General features: G+C 54.4%; 9 protein-coding genes across 9 annotated transcripts; 3 read left to right on the top strand and 6 right to left on the bottom strand.

Moving 5' to 3' along the window:
* Positions 1 to 453: 453 nt before the first annotated feature.
* On the bottom strand, positions 454 to 1,788 carry KD926_006814 (SDR family oxidoreductase; the record flags this gene model as incomplete). Its single annotated transcript, XM_053099825.1, has 4 exons — positions 454 to 1,019; positions 1,079 to 1,262; positions 1,328 to 1,610; positions 1,670 to 1,788. 4 exons carry the CDS (start codon positions 1,786 to 1,788, stop codon positions 454 to 456), a joined length of 1,152 nt encoding a protein of 383 aa, XP_052956399.1.
* A 1,215-nt stretch (positions 1,789 to 3,003) lies between these two features.
* Positions 3,004 to 3,987, bottom strand: KD926_006815 (uncharacterized protein; the record flags this gene model as incomplete). The annotated part of the gene is made up of 1 exon (XM_053099826.1): positions 3,004 to 3,987. The coding sequence occupies one exon, from the start codon at positions 3,985 to 3,987 to the stop codon at positions 3,004 to 3,006; it is 984 nt and encodes a 327-aa protein (XP_052956400.1).
* Positions 3,988 to 4,465: 478 nt separating this feature from the next.
* Positions 4,466 to 6,506, top strand: KD926_006816 (MFS transporter; the record flags this gene model as incomplete). The annotated part of the gene is made up of 4 exons (XM_053099827.1): positions 4,466 to 4,630; positions 4,704 to 5,044; positions 5,100 to 6,218; positions 6,281 to 6,506. The coding sequence occupies 4 exons, from the start codon at positions 4,466 to 4,468 to the stop codon at positions 6,504 to 6,506; spliced, it is 1,851 nt and encodes a 616-aa protein (XP_052956401.1).
* Positions 6,507 to 6,938: 432 nt separating this feature from the next.
* KD926_006817 (Ty1/Copia family ribonuclease HI) lies at positions 6,939 to 7,526 on the bottom strand (the record flags this gene model as incomplete). The annotated part of the gene is made up of 1 exon (XM_053099828.1): positions 6,939 to 7,526. One exon carries the CDS (start codon positions 7,524 to 7,526, stop codon positions 6,939 to 6,941), a length of 588 nt encoding a protein of 195 aa, XP_052956402.1.
* Positions 7,527 to 10,177: 2,651 nt separating this feature from the next.
* On the bottom strand, positions 10,178 to 11,173 carry KD926_006818 (uncharacterized protein; the record flags this gene model as incomplete). Its single annotated transcript, XM_053099829.1, has 2 exons — positions 10,178 to 10,563; positions 11,056 to 11,173. The coding sequence occupies 2 exons, from the start codon at positions 11,171 to 11,173 to the stop codon at positions 10,178 to 10,180; spliced, it is 504 nt and encodes a 167-aa protein (XP_052956403.1).
* Positions 11,174 to 11,381: 208 nt separating this feature from the next.
* KD926_006819 (GMC family oxidoreductase) lies at positions 11,382 to 13,428 on the top strand (the record flags this gene model as incomplete). Its single annotated transcript, XM_053099831.1, has 6 exons — positions 11,382 to 11,419; positions 11,477 to 11,596; positions 11,641 to 11,857; positions 11,916 to 12,452; positions 12,503 to 13,106; positions 13,154 to 13,428. 6 exons carry the CDS (start codon positions 11,382 to 11,384, stop codon positions 13,426 to 13,428), a joined length of 1,791 nt encoding a protein of 596 aa, XP_052956404.1.
* Positions 13,429 to 15,138: 1,710 nt separating this feature from the next.
* KD926_006820 (uncharacterized protein) lies at positions 15,139 to 15,665 on the top strand (the record flags this gene model as incomplete). The annotated part of the gene is made up of 2 exons (XM_053099832.1): positions 15,139 to 15,253; positions 15,310 to 15,665. 2 exons carry the CDS (start codon positions 15,139 to 15,141, stop codon positions 15,663 to 15,665), a joined length of 471 nt encoding a protein of 156 aa, XP_052956405.1.
* Positions 15,666 to 15,826: 161 nt separating this feature from the next.
* On the bottom strand, positions 15,827 to 16,972 carry KD926_006821 (aryl-alcohol dehydrogenase; the record flags this gene model as incomplete). Its single annotated transcript, XM_053099833.1, has 1 exon — positions 15,827 to 16,972. One exon carries the CDS (start codon positions 16,970 to 16,972, stop codon positions 15,827 to 15,829), a length of 1,146 nt encoding a protein of 381 aa, XP_052956406.1.
* A 543-nt stretch (positions 16,973 to 17,515) lies between these two features.
* KD926_006822 (amino acid adenylation) lies at positions 17,516 to 24,641 on the bottom strand (the record flags this gene model as incomplete). Its single annotated transcript, XM_053099834.1, has 2 exons — positions 17,516 to 24,046; positions 24,105 to 24,641. The coding sequence occupies 2 exons, from the start codon at positions 24,639 to 24,641 to the stop codon at positions 17,516 to 17,518; spliced, it is 7,068 nt and encodes a 2,355-aa protein (XP_052956407.1).
* Positions 24,642 to 25,688: the final 1,047 nt, after the last annotated feature.

Consider the following 25,688-nt stretch of genomic DNA (forward strand, 5'->3'; position numbering starts at 1 on the left):
GGGCAAATGAAGGAATGAGGAGTCAAGGATAAAGAAACGAGAGCCTCGGGCTGGCGCCAGGAAACATCAAGCCATTGGTGAACGTGTCAGGGGCTGAACGGGACGAGGGCACGTTGTGCTTAAATGTGTGACAAAGGGCAGAGAAGAGCAGTTTCTTCTAGGTTAGGCTATGTAGCCGTTGGGTGCTTCTATAGGTGTACAGAGCAGAAGGTAAATTGACTAAGAGTACAGGAAATGATCTGAAAGAAAATAACTGCCTAGCCAGTTAAACAAACTTTTATTCTGGTCTAGTTCCAACTCCTTCCAGGCAATCTTTTGTCCCGCGGGTGCCAAAAAGAATGATTTGTCCCCTTAGAGACGTCACGAAAATGGGATTCAATACTGGTTGGTTATTGGGTACCGATATCCCTTCTGGCATTGATGGTGCCCCCTCGGTAAATTCTAGTCGAGAACTCAAGGAAGAAGGGGCAGAACACCAGCATTCTCATATGCGCGCATGGTACCCAACCAAGCGTGATAGGTTTCGTCGCTGCGGTTCCAGCCAAACTCACGCGCCTTGGTAACCGTGCTAATAAAGGGAGCCTTCTGCAACGAGGGCGAGATGTACCAGTTCATCAGCTGGAACGCGTCCAGCTGAAACGCCTCAGCATCACCGCCGTGCTTGGCCACAATGCGCTCCCAGACGGGCTTCTTGTCCTTGGCCCATTCAACCAGGTCAATCGGCTGCGTCGCCTCCGTGGGCTCCTCAAACTTGTCCATCGGGACCTGGAAGTACTGCGCCAGTAGGTGCCACAGGAATTTCCACACGATCACGTCCCCGTTGACGTGATTGAAGGCCTCGTTCCTGCAGTGGGATTGGGTGGCAGCCCAAATAGTGAGGTCGGCGATGCCCGGGGCGTATGACTGGTTCTCGACACGGTGGTAGCTGTCCAGGTTGCCGGGCCAGCGGGGGGCTTCACCGAGCTCGCGGTGGATGAGGAAGTACTGGGCTATCGGGAGAGTTTCGTTGATGCCGAGGTCTATACGGGGTTAAAATTTGAGAGAGAGGAAAGGGAGAGACGGAGGGATCTGGACGCACATTGGCAGCTGTAGCCGATGATGGCCATGGGGCGAATGATGTTGTAGCTCCAGGTGCCACGGCACTTCTGGGCAGCGAATAGGTCATCTTCCTGCTCGTAATAGAAGATGTTCTCGGGTCCTTCGTAGCGAGCCATGTCCTCCACAAGGGGCGTTTTGATGTCCCTGTATTGGAATCCGTAGTGCTGCCAGCGGTCAGAATCCAGTCTTTTCTTTCCATGAAGGAGTGAAACTAGGTACGCAATCTTACCTTTCCTCCAGTCTGCAACACCACGCGCTGCAGTTTGGGACAGGCAAGATCTACTGCTTGAATGAAGTTGCGGAACAGAGGGCCGTTCCTCTCATGCAGCTTTGAGAAATCATTGTTGTGGATGTACGAGGTGAAGAAAGCATGGGTCACACCCTTGCATAACTCCTTGATATTTTCGACAATGGCCTCAGCTGGTGCGAGAAAGTCGATAGCTACAAACCGCACTCTAGGGTCGGTGTAGACAGCCTTGATCGGGCTTCTCGACGTGATGATAATCTCCGACCTTGAGCAATAATGAGCAGGGTGTGCCTACTGAGAGGATAGACAGATAGGATGATATACCAATCCCTGTACGGCTGTTTGACCAGATGGTCGATAATCGCGCTACCACTGATGCCGTTGGCGCCGGCAACAAAGGCAACTTTGCTGGTCGGGGAGCGGTGGCTGAAGAAGTTGTTCATGATGATAGGAGAGTCAAGTAGATGTGAGGCAGAGTGGAAATTTCAGAAGACGCCTCGGGCTTTTTATAGCCCTCATTCTCGCCCTCGCATGAGAAATGCTGCAGCCCCTCGGCGAACGGCTCCTCAGGCGGTCTGCTGGTGGGTCTACAGGCAAGGTTGGCTAACACTAACCTGTTTGAGACTCTGCAGAGGTTCCGCGCAGCATCTACGGCTCGTTGATATCCATGCGCCGGTGGGTGGTCCGAAGGCTTTAGACGGGAGGCCACGGATAATATGAATCATCCAAGAGCCAAGACCAATATGGATCCGCTCTGGTCATGGTTCCTAGCGGGCCGGGTGGAGCAGGGAGGCGATGCGGAACTTTAGCAAGTCCTCAACGGCTCCTACCTTTCTTTACTGCATTCGCTCTTCAAGTTTGGAATACATACTAGTATCTAAATCACTAAGCATCTACTCAACGAAATATTGAGTGAAAAGTATTGCATACACTGTAAAAGGCGAAACTGGCGTTTTGGGGACTTTCATCAGTCCCATGTTATTTGTCAACCGTATGTGACCGCTAGTTACATAGGAGACCTTCCTATTCCGGACATCGGTATTGGTAACTACCGATCCCCGAGGATTATGCAGATTTTTCTGTTATTTCTATGGTTCAAAAGTTATGTCTCTTCTAGCTGCCTTTTTAGGCTAGATTGTTTATTATTCTTCATGTACTTAAACCACCGTTTGCAGCTAGATTGAAAGAATTAGACCTTCATCATTCGATATTCCTAAGGGTACATTACTAGCAATAACGCCTAGAGAGACGGCCAACATTATTCTATCTAACAATCAATGCGTATCTTATCGCCCAGTCCATTTTCATATTTCCCTTGTACAACACATGGGAATTCAATATCAAAGTTTAGGTCACTTTCATCTTTGGGTCACCTAGTTGCTTTCAGGTTAAAACATAAAATCCTGCTGGCTTTGACATGTACATAGCGCATACTTTTACGAGATAGCAATTGAAGTGTTCAAGATGATTTATTGGTCTATCGCTTTATACAACGTACTGTTCGAGGAAGGTAGCATTTGTACAACATGTAATACTTCGGACCATGGCGATATCTTATTTAGTAGTCCTATGGACATAGATAGCCACATTTAACCCCGACCAGAGGTTACAAGATCAATGGAAAGGCATAAATGATACTCTATCGTACAGCAAACAATCTATAAAGAAATGGCCACAATCTTCGCAGGCTCCATGCGGCCCATAACTGGCGCAAACTGAGCACCACTGGTCGCCACATGCAGAATCGAACGTTCCTGATCTATGGTGGCAGCAGTCGACCCGCCCACCGTCAGCATGAACTGGTTCCCTGCAAACAACCGGACACGTCCCTCGGGTGAGACCTCTATCACCTCGTTCTGTGGATTCGTCGTGAGGTACGCCGTCCCATCAGCCATCAGCGCAAGGCCATCAAAGTAAAATCCGCTGGTGATGATCTCGACCGGGCCTACAGCCGTCGCGTTATCGTCAACCGGTATACGCGCATAGACTTCCTGGCTGGTACTGGTGTAGTAGACGTAGTTACCTAGCACTTTGAGCCCGTTCACCCCTACCGTCACGGGCTGCCCGGTGGCCGGGCCCATTGAGGCATGGGATAGGGCTACCGAGTGTTCGCCCGTTCTCACGTTGAGACGCCAGATTGCCCCCTTGGAAGCGTCTGCAATAAGGAGGAGATCGTCGCTAAACTTGGTCATGCCGTCTAGAAATTCCCCAGATGGCATGTGTGCTAGAACTTGGGTCGAGGGGGTTGCGCGGGTGAGGTCAACGGTCCAGATGACAAAGGAGCCATGGGTCGGGATGATGTTGGGGAGGGAGAGGTTGCCGGCAACGACGGCGAAGACATCACAATCGATCTCTGCAATGCCCAGCGTGCTCATGGCGTCGGGGAAGGTGACGAGGAGCGAGCCGAGCCTCGGATGGCTGCTGTTGTTGTTCGGCTCGATGGACCAGATCTCGGGGGCGTCGATGCGCGTAGCGAGAAGGGTGCCATCGGACCGCACAGCAAGATTCTCGAACCAACTGCCATTGCGCTCGAGCTGAAAAACGGTGGAAGCGGGCTTGGAATGGTAGCCACTTGAGTAGTGCGGCGCAGCGAGAGCCGCTTGGAGGAAAAAAAGTCCTGCTGTAAACATGGTAGAGTACATATTGCTAGCTGGAAAGGAAACGGTGTAGTCGAGATGCAAAAGCAACGAAGATACCAGTCATGGTCTTTTATACTACATCCTAGCTGTGAAGCTAGATTCGGCGCCATGACAGTGAAAAGGCTTTCGACAAGGCCCCGCTACCTTCGTCGGGTAGAATCCAGAACAGAGATAGCTCGGGGTTAGCAAGTGAACATGGATCGAGGGTGGAACAGAGTTGGGTTGGAACGCCCCTTGTCATCGCCTCGCTGAGTCTTCCAGTCAAGCAAAGGGTGAGATAAACGAGTCGTCGATAAAGACACCCTGCTCCTTGTCCGTTGTGGGCTCGTTATCCACCCTGGGCCTGCCATTTACATTCTCTGGCCTGCATGGCTGAAACACCCACTTGATCTAGAGGCCTATTAGTGGCCTTGGTAGTAAGTACTACTTATGCCCGACCAATGCCACGCTTGGTCATAAATTCACAACCATCGTGGGTCCCATGGCCCTGTTCTCGGTTGCATCGGCACTCGAAGCTGCCCTTTTCTCCCACGCGGTGAGTCCCTTGACTCCTAAAGCTCGGTGGGGGTTCCCTTGGCGACTTATCACCACCGTGGCTTTCAAACCGGATATATCGGCACAGGTTTCTGATGCACTGCTGCTCTGTGTCCATGGACATTTGTATGCCGTATCACATTCAAATCTGCACTCGCAGGACTCGCTGCTGCGGCCAAGCACAGACCGGCGGCATACACAAAACTGACAGAGAATTCGAGTTCTCGCGCATTGTCGAGAGAGAATCGATAGTCGACCTGTCTGGTAGACTTGCTTCGAAGGAACATTCAACCCTAACACAGCCATTCGATATGAGCAGTACCGGCCTGCAGCTTTACGACCTTGAACCCCGAGCAGTCGAGGTCGACGTGGAACGCAGCCTTCCCTCGGACGGAGCAACCCAAGCAATGTCATTTGGGCGAGGTAGGTCACTTCCACCTCTGCTACCGAACCGTGAGGAATATGTCGTCGACTTTGACGGCCCAGATGACCCGGCTTTTGCCCAGAACTGGCCGATGAGGACCAGGTAGTTCACCCCTTGCCCCCTGTTTCAACTGGCAGACAGCATCCTGACTCTCCAGACTCTACATCAGTGCAATCCTCGCCTTCACCTGCGTCAGTTCGACCTTCGACTCGGCCGTCTTCAGCCCGTCCATGAGCCAGGTGGCCAAACACTTTGGCGTCGATATCGAAGTAGCTGCCCTGGCCAGCTCGCTCTACATCGCCGGTTACGCGTGCGGCCCCCTGGTCTGGGCGCCTTTCTCCGAACGCCACGGTCGCCGCCTCCCTATTGTCGTGGCCATGCTGGGTTTCGGCATTTTCAACACTGCCGTCGCCGTGTCGAAGGATCTCCAGACCCTGATGATCTGTCGCTTCTTCGGCGGTGTCTTCGGCAGTAGCCCGCTCATCAACGTTGCCGCCATCTTCGCTGACATGTACGACAACCGCACGCGTGGAGTTGCTATCGCCCTCTTCGCCAACACCGTCTTCTTGGGGCCGTTGATCGCACCGTGTGTTGGCGGATTTATTGACGAGTCGTATCTCGGCTGGCGCTGGACCGCCTACATACCCTCCTTCATGGGATACGGAGCTTTTGTCCTCAATCTCCTCTTTCTTAAGGAGACCTATGCACCCGTTATTCTAGTATCTAAGGCCTCCAAGCTGCGTCGCATTACTGGCAATTGGGGCATTCATGCCAAGCAGGAGCAGATCGAAACCGACCTACAAGACCTAATAATCAACAACCTGGGCCGGCCCCTGCAGATGCTCTTCAAAGAACCCCTGATTATGGCCGTGACGATCTATCTTAGCTTCATTTACGGCCTACTATACTGCTTTCTGTCCGCCTACACCAGCATCTTCCAGGGCGTTTACGGCATGTCGGCCGGTATCGGCGGGCTCCCGCTGCTGGCCATCATCGTTGGTCTCCTTGTTGCAACACTCTACATGCTCTACGTGAGCAAGGAATACAATGCCAAGCTACAGGCCAACAATAACATCCCCGTCCCCGAGTGGCGGTTGCCCCCTGTCGTCGTCGGCGGCGTGCTCTTCTCGGCAGGGCTCTTCTGGCTCGGCTGGACCGGGTTCACGCGCAGCATTCACTGGATCACGCCGACGCTCAGCGGCCTCTTCACGGGCGCCGGCCTGCTGATTATCTTCATCCAGTTGTTCAATTACCTGATCGACACGTATCTTGCCTAGTCAGTAGCGTACCACCTTGCTCTTATCTCCCTTTTTACTTTGTTCCGGCTAACCATTGCAGCGCCGCCTCGGCATTAGCAGCAAACACCTTCTGCCGTTCCCTGGTGGCAGCAGGGTTCCCGCTATTCTCCCGGCAGATGTTCGCCGGCATGGGAATCCAGTGGGCTGGTACCTTGTTAGGCTGTGTTGCTGCCGTCCTAATCCCCATCCCCGTGGTGTTCCTGCTCTATGGGAGGTCTCTACGGATGAAAAGCCGGTTTGCGCCGGTGCTGGACAAGGCACAATGACTTACGTCAGGCGTGGACGCGATCTATGCCGCACATCAAACATAGTTCACTATTAGGTAGCGTTTCAGCAGACTCTCTTCCATTTCGGGGGTTATCTGCTCCAATTACACTCTTCCTAACCTAGACTTCGGCGCATATAAACTTACGTACCCTTTAGCATTAGATTATGAGCGTCGGCTCTGAAAGTGCTAGGGAATCAGATGGAAACGCTTGATTATCTCTAATACTACAACTGCAGAGGTTCTAGAAATGCAGCGGCCCAGTGTGGGTCAGCTCAGCTGACTGACTAACTACGTGCAGCCTAGCGCCGCAAGCCATACTAGCAGGCTCCAACACCCCCCATATGGCTGCAGGCGCTCGATCAGAGCAAACGGGGTCCAAATCGGTCGAAAATGCAATAAGAATCGCAGTTTGAAAAACAGAGTCCGTCTCCTAATTGAGTTTGGCGTAGAAACGGTCAAACTTCGGGCCGGGAAGCGGCTTGGTGTCGGCGACGTTTTCCTCTGAAGCAACGTATTCAAATCTGACCAAATCGTCCGCCACGGCATCCTTCACGAAAAAGAAGCGAATACCAATCCCTTTCAATGTAGGGGAATAGCTCGGTTTGTTGAGCAAGGACAACGCATTTGCCGAATTGGTGTAAATTAATATGGGCTCGGTAATGCACCCATCCACAGGTTCAATGAGACGCTTCAGAAATAACGCCTCCTTGACTGCTGAAGCCCATGCAATAAACTCCGCGAGCGATGATCTAGGGGCAACGATTGACTGCGCCTTCGATCTCCAGGAGATCGGGGACCCTTTGTAGAAGAATATGAAGGATTCAGTCGATTTAGCGCCTTCCTGATCGGCGTGGGATGAGTCGACGTAGCCGTAGAGATGTCCATCAGGATCCTTGCCCAGGATGAGGCCATATCTGGAATTCTGGAGCAGGTAGCCGAGTGTGTGCAAGGCAGTGGCCATATCCGCTTTATTTGCCTTCGTATTCCTGCGCAGAAGAGTTGAAGTTGCATATTGCATATCAGGGCGGGTTTTCGTTAACCAATTCAGATGTCACATTTGCTTGAAAAAAGAATGAAGCCCTGCCGCATCCATAACGGGACTATCAGAAGGTTTTCAGCCAGGCATCATAGGCAATTTTGCAGGTGATAAGCTGTATTGTGTCCCATTCAGGATTTTCTCGGTGTAAGCACTTTGCCCGAGCGCAATCGTATTATTCTGATAATCGCGTTTGATGTTGTAGCCAAGGAAGCGAGTTGGCTCGCCAAGGACTTTTAATTCAAAGCGCTCAGTGGGCTGATCAAGAAATGAAGTGACGATTTCATCTGTAGGGGCCGCGATAATCGAATCATCCACGTAGATAATGATCATACAGTTGCCGTTAGTGTAGAAGCAGGAAGGCGGCTCTGTGGGAGACAGTCCGAGGTCGCGAATAGCCGTATCGAAAACTCATTCCATAGTAATCCCGCCTGTTTCAGTCCATAAAGGGCACGCAGCAATCTGCATACCTTCGGGGACCCTGAATCTTTGAAGCCAGTGGGTTACTTCATATAAATTATACGGGATTTCAACTCCGCATTCAGATATGCAGTTGTCATGTCGATTTGTATCCATTTCAAGTGCCGTACCGCCACAGTAATCAGGAAGATCTTAACCGGGTTATCCACGGTCACAGGGGACGAGACCTGATCATAATCAATCCCTTTCTGTTGCCAATTTCCGCATACCACCCATCTCGCTTTAAATTGTGTGACGTTGTTGTTGGAATCGCCTTTGACAGCATATACCTATTTTCCCGGCAAGATATGGGGCTTCGGGCACGGCATATCGACGGTCTCCCATACGTGAATAAGCTCAAGAGGTTCAATCTGTCTGTCCATAGCGTCTTTCCACTGATCTCGCTCTGGAGAGACCATAGCTGCACTATAGCAGTCTGGAATTTTGACCCTGAATGTCTTCAAAGGTACAGTAAACGCCTGAACGATAGGATCGGGCGAACCCTCCTTCCCTGCCTGCCCTTTGCCTCTGGAAGATCGGGCAACGCTTGCTTTTTCGTCTTTAAAACGCTCGGACGTATATGTTCCTTTGTTCCTCCTCTCTAACACTCTCTCAGACTGCTGAAGTTGCCCGCGTCCCTTTCCTTTAGTATTTTGTACGGTCTCTGGGACCGGGGCAGCTGAACGAGGTGGAATAAGAGGGCGGACCGGAGGAGGTTCGAGGGAGGGAGTCCTATCGAAGCGTCAGGTGTCAGTGTAATGATACGATCACGAATAAGAGGAAAGAGCGTAATGGCTCTTATCAGAGGAGCGCTCACGGAGCTGTGCAACACTGCAGAAACATCAGGTAAGTTCTGTAGCAGCCGGACGAGGGAACGTCTAGGAAGCGAATCAAGGCACAAATGCTACCATTGGCTTTGCTGAAGCTCAAAGTTCGCCCTGGTGAAGTGGTACATTTCAGGTTTAGAAAACCTAAATAGCGATAGTAGATGCCTGAATATTGACGTTAGACAAAACAAGTCCGCTGAGGGCATGAGTTCAGTCGACCCATCAAATAACTAGTGTAATGACGACAATTAAACTAACCTGTTTGATCCATAACACAGCTCCCAAATTGTAGCCACGGATACGCCGGGCATATCATTCTCCCGCCACAGTTTATAGATTCTGTAATAATGAACAAAGCCAACAAAATAATAATTTACTGCGTCTACTCTGGTTACACTTCCCTTGCGCAAAAAACATCAAGGCTCGTCCACAACAAAGGCCTCGAACTAGTACCAGAAGCGACCCAAAAGGACTTTCTTTCGACGGACCATTAATGCAGAAATTGAAAGTAATTGAGCACTTTTCACTTAAGAGTGACTAACCGAGATTGCTAGAGAAGGGAGCCCTTTGCGAGTTTAAATAGTCTCAAGGCATTATCTTTCTATTTCAGGGTATTAGTTTACAAAGCAGTCAGGGGCGTTCGAGATTCTGGAGACCAACAAGGATCCCGAGAGCCACTCTGGGTTTCCTAAGAGCTACGATTCCTCTGTACTACCAAGCGTAAGCTATGATATCATATCACTGATTTCCGTGCGAACTTTTGGTATAACATCTACTTACACATGTACTACGCATTGACTATTATGCCAGCTATGCCTACATGTTGCTTGGAAATTGTCCTTTTCTAAGCCAAGGCTTGGACATGAAAGAACAGGGCTTCATGTAAGGGATTTACCCACTCAATCAATCAATCAATCAATCAATCTCCACATGCCTTGGGGGCCTGCCTCGGTGGCCTTTCTGACCCAGGTCCGGTGTCCCTGCCGTAGGGCCCTCGCCAGCACTTTTCCTTTGCGGTTTCTGACCTTCGCATACCGGTCCCAGCCCAGCCCCGTAGTGGGATCGGTAGGGCCCATAGCTATGCAGGTCTCGGTATATGCACGCCTGAATTTACGAGTGATCTTGATCATCTCTCGGCATTCCGGGGTAAAAGACGGGTTCGCCCACCTGCTTGGTCGTGCCCACAGGGTAGACGTTGATATTCCTTGATTTACAGTTTCAAATAAGGAACTCCATTGCGAGTTTAATGTGCTGCTTATTCTCAAGTAGAAAGGCCTTGCTGTGTAGGTTCAGGTCTACAAAAGCCTGTAGATCTTTCACTTTGTACGCTTTCCAGTTGCGGCGCCGCTACGCCTCCGGGGTCTTGGTTTGGATGTCGATAAGGGTCCGTATGGGTAGGTGATCGGAATCTGCGTGGATCTTTTCAGTGACCTCCAAGGCAACGAGCCTAGGGGTCAGGTCCTGCGAGCCGAGGACCAGGTCGATCGTGATCTTCGCTCCGGCTTCTTCTCTGGTAGTGGTGCCCGGCTCTAGCCAGAGGTCCAGGCACCTTCTATCCCTTAAGTCAAGTAACTGGTTAGAAAGGGCATCCCGGTCTCGCCGCCCCAGGCAGGGTGGGGAAGGTTGAAGTCCCCCAGTAGGAGGACGTGATCGTTCGAAAACGAGGACGGGCGGAAGGGGCCAGATAACCGAGTTATCTGAGTGGGGCGGCGACATGTCGTACCCTTTGATACCTAGTGGTAGAATTACAATACCGTATTTGAAGAGGAATATTAAATATATTTTCATGTATTTCGCCCTGTCAATTGAGCCATATATACCCAGAGGAAATCTCATGCCTCTCTCTCCCCCTTTTATTTTTGTTTGATTTAATATAATTTCTTTCGCCCATTGGAATTCCGACAGCAGCGAACTGTGGTACTCTCGCCATATCCCGTGGGGATTCCTTGGAACTCGACGATGCGGGAATTCGGAATCTGTTCCGCCGCGGTCCGGCCAGAAGACTCATTTTTCACTGCGGATTGCCGGGCCCTTTTTAGGGTTTTTGTGTAATTCCTTTGCGTTACGAGTGGCTTGGTTTGCTGAGTGATGGGGATGAAAAGGTTAAGATCCCATAACCCCAGAAAAGGAACCCTCGATTCATTGGTCGACTCATTCATGAGGCAGTTTAATAGAGGGGGCTACTACTTAGCGGGCACTGCCCTTTTATATTCCTATTAACTAACAACCTTCCGCGACGCTTCCGCGCGGTGATCCTACCATCAGAACCTCGATTTGAGTTCGATGGGAGTTGCGTGGAGATGCGCGCACGGAACGCATTCCGCTGATAATGTAGCTGATCATTGGCGCAGCGATGCGAATAGACTTTCTGTCTGCAGCCATTGATGCATCCCGCCGTCATTTCACCCCCTCACGGAGGCTGTGATGGATCCGCGGGATTGACCTGTCTGTCTGGGTGATGTGCGGAGTTGAGGTATATAAGATGGCTTGGGCCGGGGTACTGAGGTTTTGGGTCTGGTGGATATCAAAGGTTGATTGATTGATTTCTACAATGGATTCGACTGAGATCTACGATTATATTATCTGCGGGTGCGTTGGAGTCTCGTGTACACTGGCATGATGCATAACATGACTGACCTTCGCCAGGGGAGGCACTGCCGGTTGCGTCGTCGCCGGTCGGCTGGCGGAAAACTCAAGCGTCCGCATTCTCGTCATCGAGGCAGGGCAGCATAGCAAGGATTTGGAAAATGTGCATATGGCTGGCGGGTAGGTCGTCTACCCCGTGGGGTGGTTCACGCTGACATGAGTAGATGGTCGAATAACTTCGACTCGGAAACCGACTGGAATATCGTTACGCCGTCGATGAAAGGAGTCGACGATCGCCAGGTCAAGCTCAGTCGCGGGCGGTTTCTAGGCGGCTCCTCCGGCTGCAATGGCACGCTGTGTGTGCGAGGAAGTCCGCAGGATTATGACGATTGGGGTCTGGAGGGATGGAGCGGAGAGGAGGTATTTGCGGCGATGAAAAAGGTAGGCCTGATCTGCTCTCGACATCGAGTTGTCGCGATAGCTAATACTGAACAAACAGGCAGAAACCTTCCATCCCAAAGACTGGCACCAAGCAGATCTTGAAAGCCACGGCACGTCGGGCCCCTTGCATACCGAGCCACATGATCTGGCTCCTATCGGCAACCTGCTTCTGGATTCCTTCGTCTCGCAGGGCCTCCCGCTTCGTCATGACATGTTCAGCACCGGGGATGTTCCCCATGGATGTGGCCATGTACCGCGGACGGTGCATAAGGGAATCCGATCGACCTCTGCCGACTACATAACGAACGAGTACCAGCGTGCAAATGTCACCATCCTCACAGATACGACCGTGGATCGCGTGATACTGCAAGAGGGTGTCGATGGGCTTCGGGCAACGGGTGCAGTCGGCGTCTTCCCCGATGGCTCATCGCGGACCTTCCATGCTCGGAGGGAGGTTATTATCTCGGGAGGTGCCTACTGCAGTCCGGCCGTTCTCATGCGGTCCGGCATCGGCGCACGTCAAGAACTGAAGGATGTTGGGATCCCTTGCAATGTTGACTTACCGGGCGTCGGGAAGAATTTGATGGATCATCTGGTATGTGATACACCGACAGGTGCTGACCTTACCCATACTAACGCGACCAGATCGTGTTCATGTTCTACGAGACCGAAAAGCCCGGCCTAACAACCGACTATCACGTCTACCACGACGAGAACTTCAGCAAGACCTACACCCAGTGGAAGGAAAACAAGTCCGGGTTCCTGTCGACCTTCCCCTTCGGCTCCTTCGCCTTTGCCCGTCTCGACGACCGTCTTCAAGACGAGCCGTTGTGGAAAAACGCCCCGCGAGAACCAGGACGAGACCCGATGGGACTGACCCCCAAACAGCCCAACGTCGAGTTCTTCAGCACGGAATGCTACGGCGGGCCGAAGCAATACGACCAGTTTCCGATCAACCATCAGCACGCCTTCTCGATGATCGCGGAATTGTTTGCCCCCAAGTCTCGCGGGACGGTGACGCTGAAGTCGAAGGATCCGATGGAGAACCCGATCGTCGACTGTAATTATCTGGCTGACCCGATGGATCTGCTGGTCCTGTCGGAGGCATGTCGATTCGGCAACGAGATTGTGATACAGGGTGCCGGCACGAAGGATATTGTGAAGGGATCATGGCCTCCGAACCTCTCACATCATACGTACAAGACTCGTGAGGAATGGGTGCCGTATGTCAGGCAGCATGCCACGACGTGTAAGTTCGGTGTCCCGTTGATAGAGGGATCCTACTGACGAAAACAGGCTATCATGCGTCCGGGACATGTGCAATGGGAGCCGACGGCAATCCGATGGCTGTCCTAGACAACAAACTCCGCGTGAAAGGGGTAGCTGGCCTGCGGGTAGCCGACACGAGCGTGATGCCAGTGCTTTGCGGCGGACACACGCAGATGGTGGCGTACGGGATTGGCGAGCGCTGTGCGGATTTCATCAAAGAGACATGGAAAGAGGGAAGGAAAGACAAGAGAAGGAGACAGGGGGGTGGACAGGGGGGGTTGCTTACCCGGGCACTTCTTTAGGGGGCGGTGTTTTGGTCTCGTTACGGTGTCTATGCTTTTTGTCTAAGGTTCATAGTTGATGGAGTCATGGAGATATCCTGCTCTGAAGGTTGAGAAGATCCACTTGCTTTTTCACGTAATGATCGGGCATCCGAGGCCTTTCTTGACCGGGAAGTTGTCTGATGGTTGCTGAATGGACAGGTCTCATCGCAGGGTCTTTGACCGATTCCCAACCGCTTTTGTGGGTTCTGTGATATCCCGGGGACCATGTACTGTGTAGTATTGCGGATGGCAGGAGTATTGAGGCGAAGATGCCATTATGCCTTGGTTGATCCTATCACGCCATGCCAACGATATTAATCGTAGCTAACAAGATCCCGGTATTCATCTCCAACTCGTCAAGTTGGAGGTCGCCACATCATCCAAGACATTGTTGAGTGGTCATTTTCAGGCAACAGTCCGCCAGGATTAGTGGATTGGATTGATCAATTTGTGCAATATGACGCTCTAATGACTCGTGGGTGTCTCCGGGAATCTCTACTCAGTAGACAGTCAGTCAGAATGACATCTGAGCCCTCGCCAGCAGCTCCGTAGTCCTACCTGGGCATGCCGTAGAATCATAGTAATGCGAACAAAAATAGACGAAACGGAGCTAATCGGACCGTCGGTCTTCAAATCATCAGAGGCGTTCGCCAGTCGCCACTATGCAGCAAATGGCAAAGCAGCCTTCAGCCACATTCTGCAGGCCGAGATCGTGGAGAGAAAGTGAGGCATCCGGCTGAAGTGGATAAAGACTACGCCCCCTTTCCGAGGCTTGTCCCGAGTTCCCCGTACAGGGCGCCAGACTCAGTTGAGCTTGAGTTGATGGATTGACGCTGCACGAGTTACATAACCCTCACTTCAGCATGGCAGGTTGTCCAGTAGTGCCTGGAGACCTGAGGCACCGGTATCAGATAAACGATGCAATCGAGACATCGCAGACAAACTGGCCAGAGCAACTTCCTCCCGAAGGCAACGTTCAATAGTTTCCCTTCACCACCCAGACTCAACAGTCGACGATCGCCCCAAAATTCGGGTCCCAACAGGTCGGTGAGACCTCATCCGATACTTGCGTCCTGAAGGATGTCTGTGCTAGGAAAAGAAATGCATGTCTCAAAAGGTGCAGCGCGAAGCCGAACATTGGACCGAGTCCTCCGACGCCTGCCTTGCAACGACGTGGACTTGGCTAATCCGGCTCTCCAGGAAACCCCATGAGACATTTGGTGGAGATGTGAGACTAGCGGCTGCCAGCGGAGAAGCTAGTGACGACATTCTGTCGATCCTTGCTATCTTCTGTCGTCGCCTGCCCACACCGTATTTTGTATTTCCGGCCTTCCCAGCGCTCTCAGCCTCTCGTCCCAGCTTTCCTGAGTTCCTCCCCCCGAACGCTCTAGGGGAGATCAATGGTTTTGCCAAAAATAGACTATTGGTTTTTGCTGGAACGGGCGCTGATCATGCTCTCTTCTTGGCGGGCTGGTTGATTCCAGAAAATTGGGATCGGAAAAAAGGAGAGAAATACCCGATCCCAGAAAAGACCGCTGAGACATGGCTCCACTTTAGCTTCATCGCTGGATTGTGTGATGAGGGATCAGGTTCGTGCCGGAGATTCTGATATAAATACCCCCGGCTGCCAGTCTGCCATCTCTCTCATCCATTCTGATTCATCACAAATCAATCTCGTCCTCAATCACAATGAAGTTCTCCATCGCCGCTGTCTCCGCCTTCGTCGCCGCTTCCCTGGCCGCCTCTCTCCCCGAGGCTTTCACTCTCGTTGCTGAGGGTGGAAAGACCGTCCTTACTGACGGGTGTACGTTGCTCCCTGACGCCTACACCAAGTGACAGATACTGACATTCCACTCATAGCCAACGCCCTCATCGGCGCTGACGCCAACAAGAACGAGATCCTCATCCTCCACGGCGGCGAGGGTGGCGGTGCTACCTACACCCGCGAGGGCTCTCCCCCTACTGCCTGGCAGAACCTCTACGTCGTCGATAACGCCATCAAGCCCATCGCTCTGACCATCCCTCACTCCGGCGCCACCCCCGAGAACGCCAACCTGACCGGCTTCGGCCAGACCGAGGACGGCTACTTCACCTTCGGCGGCAAGCAGCTCTTCGGTGTCAGCCCCCAGAGCCCCGAGAAGGTCGCCTACATTGGCCTCGGCAAGAGCAACTACGAGGTCACCCCCCTGTGGGTGAAGGAGTGCAAGGGCTGCTAAATTATCTCGCCCGAGCTTGTGTGATACTGGTGTGGATAACATCTACTGTGATGGAGCATCCAACTCCCATCTTTGTCCATAAATAATCAATCAAACTGCACATAATACTACTACATTACATACATCCATCCATCCATACATCCCACTTATCTATCTCGTACTTAGTATCCAATAGCCCGGGGATACTTCACAAACGACATGTGTCCTGACGGTGCCAGCGCCATGCCCATCTTGCCCGACACTCCGGGCTCCTCGCCCAGCATGTTCTGCGGGAATCCGACATCTAACGGCCTTACGCTCTCCAGGTACGCGATCTGCCCATCCGTCAAGCGGATGCTCAGCGCCTGGATGTTATCCTGTAGATGCTCGACCTTCCGTCCGCCCACCAACGGGAACACATTCGTCGTCTTGCTCATCACATACGCCAGCGCAATCGCCGTCACCGACTCAATGCCATGCTCCGAGGCCACCTTGGCCAACGCCTCGCTCATCCTCACCTCGTCCTCTCCCTGCTCAGACCCCATCAGCTTCCTCAGTCCCTCGCCGCTAGCCTTGCGTTCCTCCAGCGCCTTCTTCGTCTGGAACTTGCCACCCCCAACCGCATCCCACGGCGCAAGCGCCATGCCGAACTGCCTCGCCATCGGGATAATCTCCCTCTCGAAATCCCGCTGCATCACATTCCACCGGCCCTGGTATACGCTGAACGGCGTCTTACCCGCCATCTTGGCGTAGGTGTTCGCCGCACTGACCAGCCACGCAGGGGTATTGCAGATCCCCAAATACAGCACCTTGCCCTGCTGCACCAGCGCATGCAACGAGTCCATCACCTCCTCGATCGACGTCGTATAGTCCCACCAATGCACATACAGCACGTCGATGTACTCCGTCTGCAGCTTGCGCAGAGAATCCCGCACGCTCATATGCAGACTCTTCTTGTGGTTCCCGGCGTGGTTGATCGTCTTGCCCTTCCCGATCTGGTACCCCTTGTATTCGCCGGTGTATTTTGTCGCCAGGACCAGCTGGTCCCGGATTCCTCGGGTCGCGGCCCATTCGCCGATCCACGTCTCCGATTCTTCGTTCTGGTAGTTGTTCGCTGTGTCGATGAAGTTGCCCCCTGCGGCGACGAAGGCGTCGAGGAGTGCGAACGACGCTTCTTTATCCATGCTGCCCATCGCGGAGGACCAGGCCGAGCCGATGGACATGGCGCCGAGTTGCAGAGGAGAGACGCGGATGCCCGCAGTCGAGGAGAGGACGCGGTAGTGGCCGAGCTCCGTTGGGGGGGAGGGCGCGGGCATGAAGGCTTCCATGGTGATTGCTCGTTGGGCTGAGGTAGGGGTTTGTTTGAGGTGGGGTTGAGTGAAGGGTGGATGTTGGAGAAGGAGAAGGAGGAAGGGGATTGAGGACGGGGGAGAGCGGGTTCTTATAGAGCTGGCGACCCGGCTGATTTAGGGACTTAGGGCAAGCCATCGATCGAGGACCAGAGCTGAAGGAATAGGAGAAGTGGGACACAACGACTAATCCATGGTACTGGGATCGGCTGGGTTGCATGAATCCATTAATTGGACTGATCTCAGCCGTACCTGACTTGGTGGGTGAGTTCAGTTTCTAGACTTTCTGTGTCCGGAGATTGACGTCTTCATCTACAAGACTATACACTATGTGAACCTACTCTGGCGAACCAGATCGAATCAACTCAGCAGTCACAATTAACAATTATATACAGTAATGCGTAGGACTATTTATACACCGAAAAAAGATAATCACAAATAATAAGAACCATCCACGCAAACCAAACATTACATCGGTCAATCATTAAGCAGATAACACCGTTCTAATCCATCCTATAGGACTTAGAAGGATCCGTTCACCATCGTCTTCACATTGTCCCACACATTACCCGAGCGCTGGAACACCTTCTCGGCCACATACTTCATTTTCTTGCCCGTCGGGCTGGCGATGAATCCCGCCTCGACCAGGAACTGCACGTTGCGGCGGATGGTCGCCTTGACGTGCTGCTTCTGCGACGGCGACACCACGCCAGCGGCGTCGTTCAGCATGTCTCCGCCCAGTCGACCCTGGATGGCGTCGAAGACCTGCGCCACCGGCCACAGCGGGTGGTTGTTGGCGTCCTTCTGGATGGACTGGTGCATGATGTCCATCCAGGTGGCGTGGTCGACCACCTTCAGCGGGTACTTGAGCTCCCGCGAGAAGATCTCCCAGAACTCGCGCTCCGTGATACCATCTGTCATGTAGGTCACCGTCTTGATGGCCTCGGCCGGGCAGAAGGCCTGGAAGACCGTTTCCTCCGCGACTCGCGTGCTGCTGGTCACGAACATCCACCCGTCGCCGTGGTCGAGACTGTGCGCGCGCGCGTCCACCACACCCGATGCCAGTCGCCAGATGAAGTCGTCGGTGTTGGCGACACCTTCTTCCGGCGTGCCCAGGATGAGACCCGGCTTGACGATGGAGAATTGGTTCGGGTGCATGGCCGCGAACTGCTTGACCAGGAGCTCGGAGAGGTACTTGGTCTGCGCGTAGCCGTTGGCTTGGGCCACTTCGCGCGCAATGTCCGCATCGTTCTCGCCGACGTGCCAGCGGTGGCCGCCGGAGACGTACACCAGACGAGGCTTGGCCGGGGAGAGCATGGATGCCTTGATGAGCTCGGCGGTGGAGTTGACGTTGGCAGCGCGCAGCACGGCCGTGCCGGCGTTCCAGTTCACCGCGGCACCGGCGTGGATGATCGAGTGCACGAGTCCGTCGTTGGGCGACTCACCCGTCAGCGAGGCCCACTGCTTGGCCTTGAGCCCGAGACGCGGCTTCGCCAGGTTTCCGGCCCACACGTCCAGCTTGCCCAAGTAGTAGTCGGACCACCACTGGGCGCGCACGGCGGACTCCTTGACTCGGATGAACGCCTCGGAGGGGGTGTTGGCGCGGACGTGCGCAATGACACGGCCCACGTCGGGTCGGTCGCAGAGCTGGCGGAGGATCTGGGTGCCCAGGAAGCCGGTGACACCGGTGACGAAGACGGTCTTCTTGACGCAGGTGTCCTTGACAATATTCTTGAGGAGCATGGAGGCTTCCTTCATCGCGTCAAAGGCAGGGGCTTCCTGCTTGACGGTGCCCGAGAGCTCGGCCTCGATGAGCTGTACCAGCGAACGCACCGTCATCTGGCCGTCCAGAATGCGAGACACGTCCACCTTGACGTTATAGCTCTTCTTGATGAAACTGGCCAAGCTGATTACCTGGACCGAGTCGATACCCATCGACGAGATGTTAAAGTTGCGGCCCTGCAGCGGGGTGTCGTCACGGTTGACCAGCTGGGAGATTTTGCCGCTGATGGCGAGCGCCTTGTCTTCCTCGGGGCGGAGCGTGTCGGTAGCGACGGGGGCAGCTTCACGCTTGATACCCATGGCCGGCTCGAAGTCCGAGGGCAGCACCGCGAGCCAGTTGTCCACGGTCTTGCGGTCGATCTTGGTGGACGAGGAGCTGGGGATCTTCTCCACGACGATCCAGATGACGGGGACCATGTGCACGGGCAGCGTCTCGGACATGTACTTGGAGAGGCTAGAGAGGTCGAACTTAGTGCGCTGCAGACGGCTGCTGGACACCTGCTTCATGTCGGCGCCCAGAGTGGCGGAGAGCTCCAGGATCGCGACCAGCTTGTTGGAGTAGAGACCTTTCTTGGGGTAGGCGACGACGGACTGCGTAACCTCGCTGGGCAGACAGAGATGGTATTCGATCTCGCCGAGTTCGACACGCTGGCCACGGATCTTGACCTGAGTGTCCTTGCGACCGATGAACAGCAGAGACCCGTCGGAGTCATACTTGACCAGATCACCAGTCTTGTAGAGACGGTCGCATCGAGACCACGGGAGCCACGAGGGCCGCGAGATGAATGCCGCCTCGGTCTTCTCGGTGTTGTTAAGGTAGTAACGGGCCAGGGTATAACCTTCGACGAGGAGCTCGCCGACACAGCCGATGGGAGACAGCTTGTTGTGGTTCTCGCGGTCAGCCACCCAGCAGGCGCCTCCGACCGGCGTACCGATGTTGTTAGGGAGGGTACCAGGGACAACATCACGGTTGGAGGAACTGCAGACGCAGCACTCACTGGGTCCGTAGCCGTTGACCAGCCGGACGTGAGGAGTCCACGCGGCGACGTGAGCGGCTGTCATGGCCTCTCCGGCCAGACAGAGTGTCTCCAGAGTCGGCACGGTAGTCGGGTCGATCGTGTTGACGAACGAGGGCGTCAGGACCGTCCAGTCGACATTCATACGGGTAATCGCTTCGGCGATGTTACCGCGTCGCTCGTTTTCGGAGGGAACACACACACAGCTGCCCTGGACCAGCGTGGAGAGGATCTCCAAAACACTGGCGTCGAACGTGTACGAGGCGAATTGAAGGACACGGCGACCCATCTGCAGACCCTCCTTGTGCGAGAGAGCACCGGTACAGAAAGCACGGTGCTCGACGACAGATCCCTTAGGAGTTCCGGTACTGCCCGACGTGAAAATCACGTACGCCGAGTTGTGCGGAGCCACGGGGGTCGTCAGGGTCTTGGGGGTGTGTGCCTGCGCCATGCCGGGTCCAACGGCGATGGCCTTCTCGACGACACCGGGGCAGCGGGCGAGCTGCTCCTCGGAGCAGAGCATGACCTTGGCGTTGACCTCCTTGACCACCAGCTGCATACGGCTGGTGGGCTGAGAAGCGTCCATCGGCACGAACGCACCGCCAGCCTTCATAGTTCCCAGCATGGCGACGATCGTCCACAGTGACTTCTCGAAGCAGATGGGCACGAAAACCTCGGGGCCCACGCCGGCATTGATTAGGTGAGCTGCGAGCTTGGAGGAGATGCTCTCCAGCTCGGCGTAGGTCATCTCGCCATCCCAAGCGCAGATAGCGGGCGCGTCAGGGTGCTTGATGGTGTTCTGGGCGATGAGGTTGTGGACGCAGTCATCAGTCATGCTGGGGATCTCCCGGTTCCAGCGCAGCAGATCCTCCTTGTCCTGGGGACTGATCATCTCCAGGTCGCCAAGGATGCCGATGGGCTCGGAAGCCAGCTGGTGCAAAAGGTGCTCGAACTGGCGCACAATGCGGTCAACCTGGGTCTCAGACAGCACGCCGTTGTCGAAGTGGACGTGGACAAGAACGCTGCCGTCCGCGGCCAGGCTGCACTCCAGGGTCAACGCGACGGTACTGAAGCGGGCGCGAGGAGCAGAGAATGGCTGGATGATGCTGTCCTCGGGAATGGAGCTGGCCGGCTGGATAACAAGCAGAGTCTGAAAGCCGCAAGCAGCCGCGGCTCCCTCGCCCAGGCGGGCCACATTCTGCAGACCGAAGTTCTGAGCGGGAGTCATCTGCACGGAGTGGGTGTGCGCATGCTGCAGGTACTCGGCGATGGGAGTCTGAGCGTCGAAACGGGCGCGGATGGGCACGGTGGCAATGACCGGGCCGACCATGTCCTCAACACCCAACACCGGCGCGTTACGACCACTGACAGTGCATCCGAAAACCGTGTCCGGAGCATCGCAGTAGCGGGCCTGGAGCAAGGACCAGGCGGCGCGGATCAGCGTGGCGGTCGTGTAGTCCGACGGACCGTTGCGGTTGACCTTGAGGGTGTGGACAAGGGTTTCGTTGGCCACGGGCTGGTACGTAGCGGAGGGCAGCAAGGGGAAGGTCGTCAGATCTCCCTCAGCCAACTGCGAGCGCCAGTAATCCTCGGTCTGCTTGTCCTGGTTCTTCTCGGTAACGTGCTGGATGAAGTCCCGGAATTGGGGACGCGCGGGAGGCACGATACCTTGCAGGGCTTGCACCAGGTCGTTGAAGATCATCTCCAGCGACAGACCGTCGTAGATGGCGTGGTGGATGGTCAGAACGAAGAACGACTTGCTCCCCGTGGAGATGACGGCGTGACGCGTCAGGGCATCGCCCATCTGCATAGGGATCTTCTCATCGGTCTGGATGTAGTTCTCCAGGTCGGAGTCATGCTTCCACTGGATGCGAGCGCGGTTGACCACTTGGATGGTGCCGTACTGGTCGGTGTCAACCATGGTGGTGCGGAGGACGTCGTTGTTGCCAACGATCAGCTCCCACAGCTCCTTGAATCGGTTGACGCTCAAGCTGGCGGGCAACTCCAGGGTGTGTCGGGCAATGTACGAGCCAGAGATCTTGGTAGACAGGGCCATGAGACCGGTCTGCAGCGGACTGCAGGGATAGGCGTCCTGGATGACATCGGCATCCTCGAATCCGGTAGAAGCCAAGATATTCGAGCGAACCTCGCCGGCATCACCACCGAGCAACTCGAACGGCTGCACAGCGGCAATTTCGGGCGAGCGAGCCGGGACCATGACCTTGGCCATGTCGCTAAGCACGAGATTTCCGAGGATGTCGCCCACCTGCAGCTGGAATCCTTCGGCACGGCAGCGCCGGGTCAGGTTCATAGCCTCGATAGAATCACCACCCAAGTGGAAGAAGTTATCCTCGGCACCGATCTCCTCCGGCGGGCAGTGCAGGATATCAGCCCACATCGACTGGAGACGCATCTCGGCTGTGGTGGTAGGCATGCGTCGCGAAGTGCCATCACTGGCACCAGCAACGGCAGCCAGCTCTGCCAGAGACAGAGCGGAAGCCCAGGTAGAAATCACCCGACGGTCTGTCTTACCGGATGCCGTCAGCGGCATGTATGCAAGAGGAAGGAAGGCCGACGGGATCATATAAGGGGGCAGGCGCTGGATCAGTTCCTGGTTCATCTGCGCAGCCAGAGAGAGGATGGACGACTTGTCCTCGGGCGCCGCGTGGAAGGGATGAGCGAACTCGGGGCCGAATCCACTCTGGCTAGAGATGAAAGCCACCAGCATGGCCTTGCCACCGGGGTGCACCATGGCCACGGCGGTCTTGACCTGGTTGTTGATGGCACGCATGTGAGCTTCAATTTCGGTCAACTCGACACGCTGGCCACGAATCTTGACCTGCAGATCCTTCCGGCCGATGAGGTGCACGCGGCCGTCGTCGCCGTACCTGGCCAAATCACCGGTCTTGTAGAATCGACGGGTGACGCCCTCCTGCGCGGCCCATTGGGGGTTCTCGACGTACACGGACTGCGTACGTTCGGGGTCCGCCAGGTAACCGCGGGCCAAGGTCGGGCCTTCGATGATCAGCTCACCGACGGAGCCGATGGGCACCAGACGGTCGTGATCGTTGGGATCGACGAGCCATGACAGGGCACCAGTGGCCCGGCCGATGCAGCTACGCGGCGTGTCCGTGATCATAGGGCCGATCATGCAGACGGAGCACTCGCTGGAGCCGTAGATGTTGATCAGCTTGGCCACGGCGGCCCATCGATCGATGATATCCTGCGCGACGGCCTCACCGGCGACGATGAGAGTTTTGAGAGTCGGAACGTCTTCGTGGTTCAACGACCGAGCAAAGCTGGGGGTGAAGATAGCCCAGTTGACATTAAACGACCGGATGACGGGTCGGATATCCGTGTGCCGGTCATGGTCAGACGGAATGCACAGGCATCCGCCGAAAATTAAAGTGGTAAAGATTTCAAAAGTGCTGATAATGAATGTATAGGCGCCGAACTGCAGGGCGCGGGTGGTATTAGACACGTTCATGGCCGAGGCATGGTGTAGGGCACTGGAGGCGACGGAGGCGTGCTCGTGGACAACGCCCTTGGGCTTGCCAGTGCTGCCGGAAGTAAACATAACAAAGGAAACATCGGTAGGCTGTGATTGCGACTTGAAGGTTGCGTCGCTGTCCGACTCGATCTGTTTTACAAGGGGGGTATCAAATACAATAAGCTGAGGTACAATGCCGTCCAGAAGCTCGTGGTTGGAGGCAGAGGCAATGACGGTGTGCGCGTCGACCGACGAAACAATCGTTTCAATGCGCTGACGAGGGTGTCGAGGATCAAGGGGAACCCAGGCGGCCCCCAGCTTCCACAGACCGATCATCGTGACGATGGTCCACAACGACTTGTCGAAGCAGATGGGAACCAGCTGTCCGCGCTGAACGCCGGCGGACTCAAGATACTGAGCCACCTTGTTGGCGGCGGCGTTGAACTCGGCATATGTCATCGATCCATCCCAAGACTGCAGGGCGGGCGATTCGGGAGAGTGGTGTGCTCTCTCTTCGATGAGCCGATCGACACAGACCTGGCTGCCCTTGGGTGTGATCCGGTTCCAGGCCTCGACCTGCAACGTGTCCAGCTCGCTGGGAGCGCAGAGCTTGAACATGTTCTGATAAGGGTCGACACAGACTCTTTGGAGGATATCGGAGAATGTGCTGGCAATGTATTCGGCCTGGGCACGCGAGACCGCTGACTTGCGGTAAATTAGGCCAAGCGTCGATAGCGAAGGGTCGACTCGTAGGACATAATCAAACTAAGTCAAGTCAGCACAGGTCTTGAATCACGTCTAAATGGTACATGGGTAGACTTACTGTCTGTTCATTACAAATTTCCGTCTGGGGAACTTCACTCTTCAAGAAAGGCTCCTTGATCCAGATAGCTGAATTGCAAGGCTTGGGGTCCAGCACGGAGAAGACCTGCAAAGCCTCCGACACGGAGAGCATAGCTTCACAATCAATGAGTCCCTCCTGTCGCGTGTGATCCACGGAAGAAAGAATAGAGCTACCGCCGTCGAGACGAGCTCTGGAGATAGAGGTATTGGTCCATTGTTGCTTCGGACTCGGGCGTTCCAGCCCAATCGTAGCAAACATGACATCGTCGGAGCCCGAGTATGAACGAAGGACAGCAGCCCAGGCAGCCTGGACGAGGCCTAGCGGGGAAACATCGCACTGCTGGCAGCACGCCTGGATCAAAGAGAGTTGCAGGCTCACGTCCAATTGCCCAAGCGGCGAAGGGGACTCGCGCTTGGAGGAAAGACCAGAGGGGAGATACGACGGCGTGACATCAGTAACCAGCTGCGTCCAACGCTGGCGAAGCCGCCCGGCGTCGTCAAGAATTGTAGACGGCATGCTTCATGAAATTCAAATGACAAGATCCAGAGCCAGCAAGCAAGCGACCAGTCTGGCAGTCTGGGGAAACAAAGAGAGAAAAGAGATTGGCATAAGGCGGATGAGACCAAAGGAAAGAAGGAAAAGAGAAAAAGATCAACCTTGAACCGACTAAAAAGCTAACTCCTATTATGTGATCTCATCACATGCGGTACTGTTTTTCCACCCGTCTCTCCTATTCCGGGCCAACACATTAAATTTTCTTTTTTCCCTTTCTTTGCTGTTTGGCATTCACAGCTCATTCCGAGTGGGTCTATCCTGAAGCAAAAGGGAAGCATGCCGCTTTGGGACCTGACGTGGGTCAGTAGGGAATACCGAGGGAGAAAAAAGTAATAAAAGAGTGATCCCAAAAAAAACCCACCAAAACAAAAGAAGAAAACTCAAATCATTCTCCATGACATGGAGATGGCAACCACAGCCTAGCTTACAATCGGACCCACTGCAGTGGTACTTGTCTAGAGGAAAGCAAGGATGATCAATTTTGGTGTTTTGGTGCAAGTGTCCACCGTGCGCTACAGGCCAGCGAGATCGTGCGAACTCCAGTTCGCCTCCGCAGGCAGTCCAACCACTACGACAGAATCACCCGCTAGTTCCGAAAATCATCACTAGCATCGTAAACAAATCCTTTAGCCGTGAGATTGGGACCGTCTGACTAGATGCCGGCAGTGACTGTCGGGAATGTTGCCTGCCCGAAAGGGACAAGAGGAAGCGAGCATTGTTTCACTGTGACGTGGACTTATGGCATTGAGGCTTGAAGCTCTCCTAATCGAGGATGGAGATCCTGACAAATTCTCTTCCGGGTTGCTACTAAGGTTTAATCCCTGCCAGCACGATGCAACAGGATTCGAAGGAAAAGTTTCTGATGTCTTAAGCGACGATGTTGGCATCAAAGTGAAACTGATCAAAAACCAGCCGCAGCACTTACTGTAGCAGTATGAAACCGCACACGAGCCATGGTTCACCCAACAATATCTTTTGGCTCGAGGCGATGGATATCCGGATGAAACC

This window comes from Aspergillus affinis (genome assembly GCF_023601865.1).
Source record: "Aspergillus affinis strain CMG 70 chromosome Unknown NODE_38_length_267853_cov_87_405585, whole genome shotgun sequence".
NCBI classification, from domain to species: domain Eukaryota; kingdom Fungi; phylum Ascomycota; class Eurotiomycetes; order Eurotiales; family Aspergillaceae; genus Aspergillus; species Aspergillus affinis.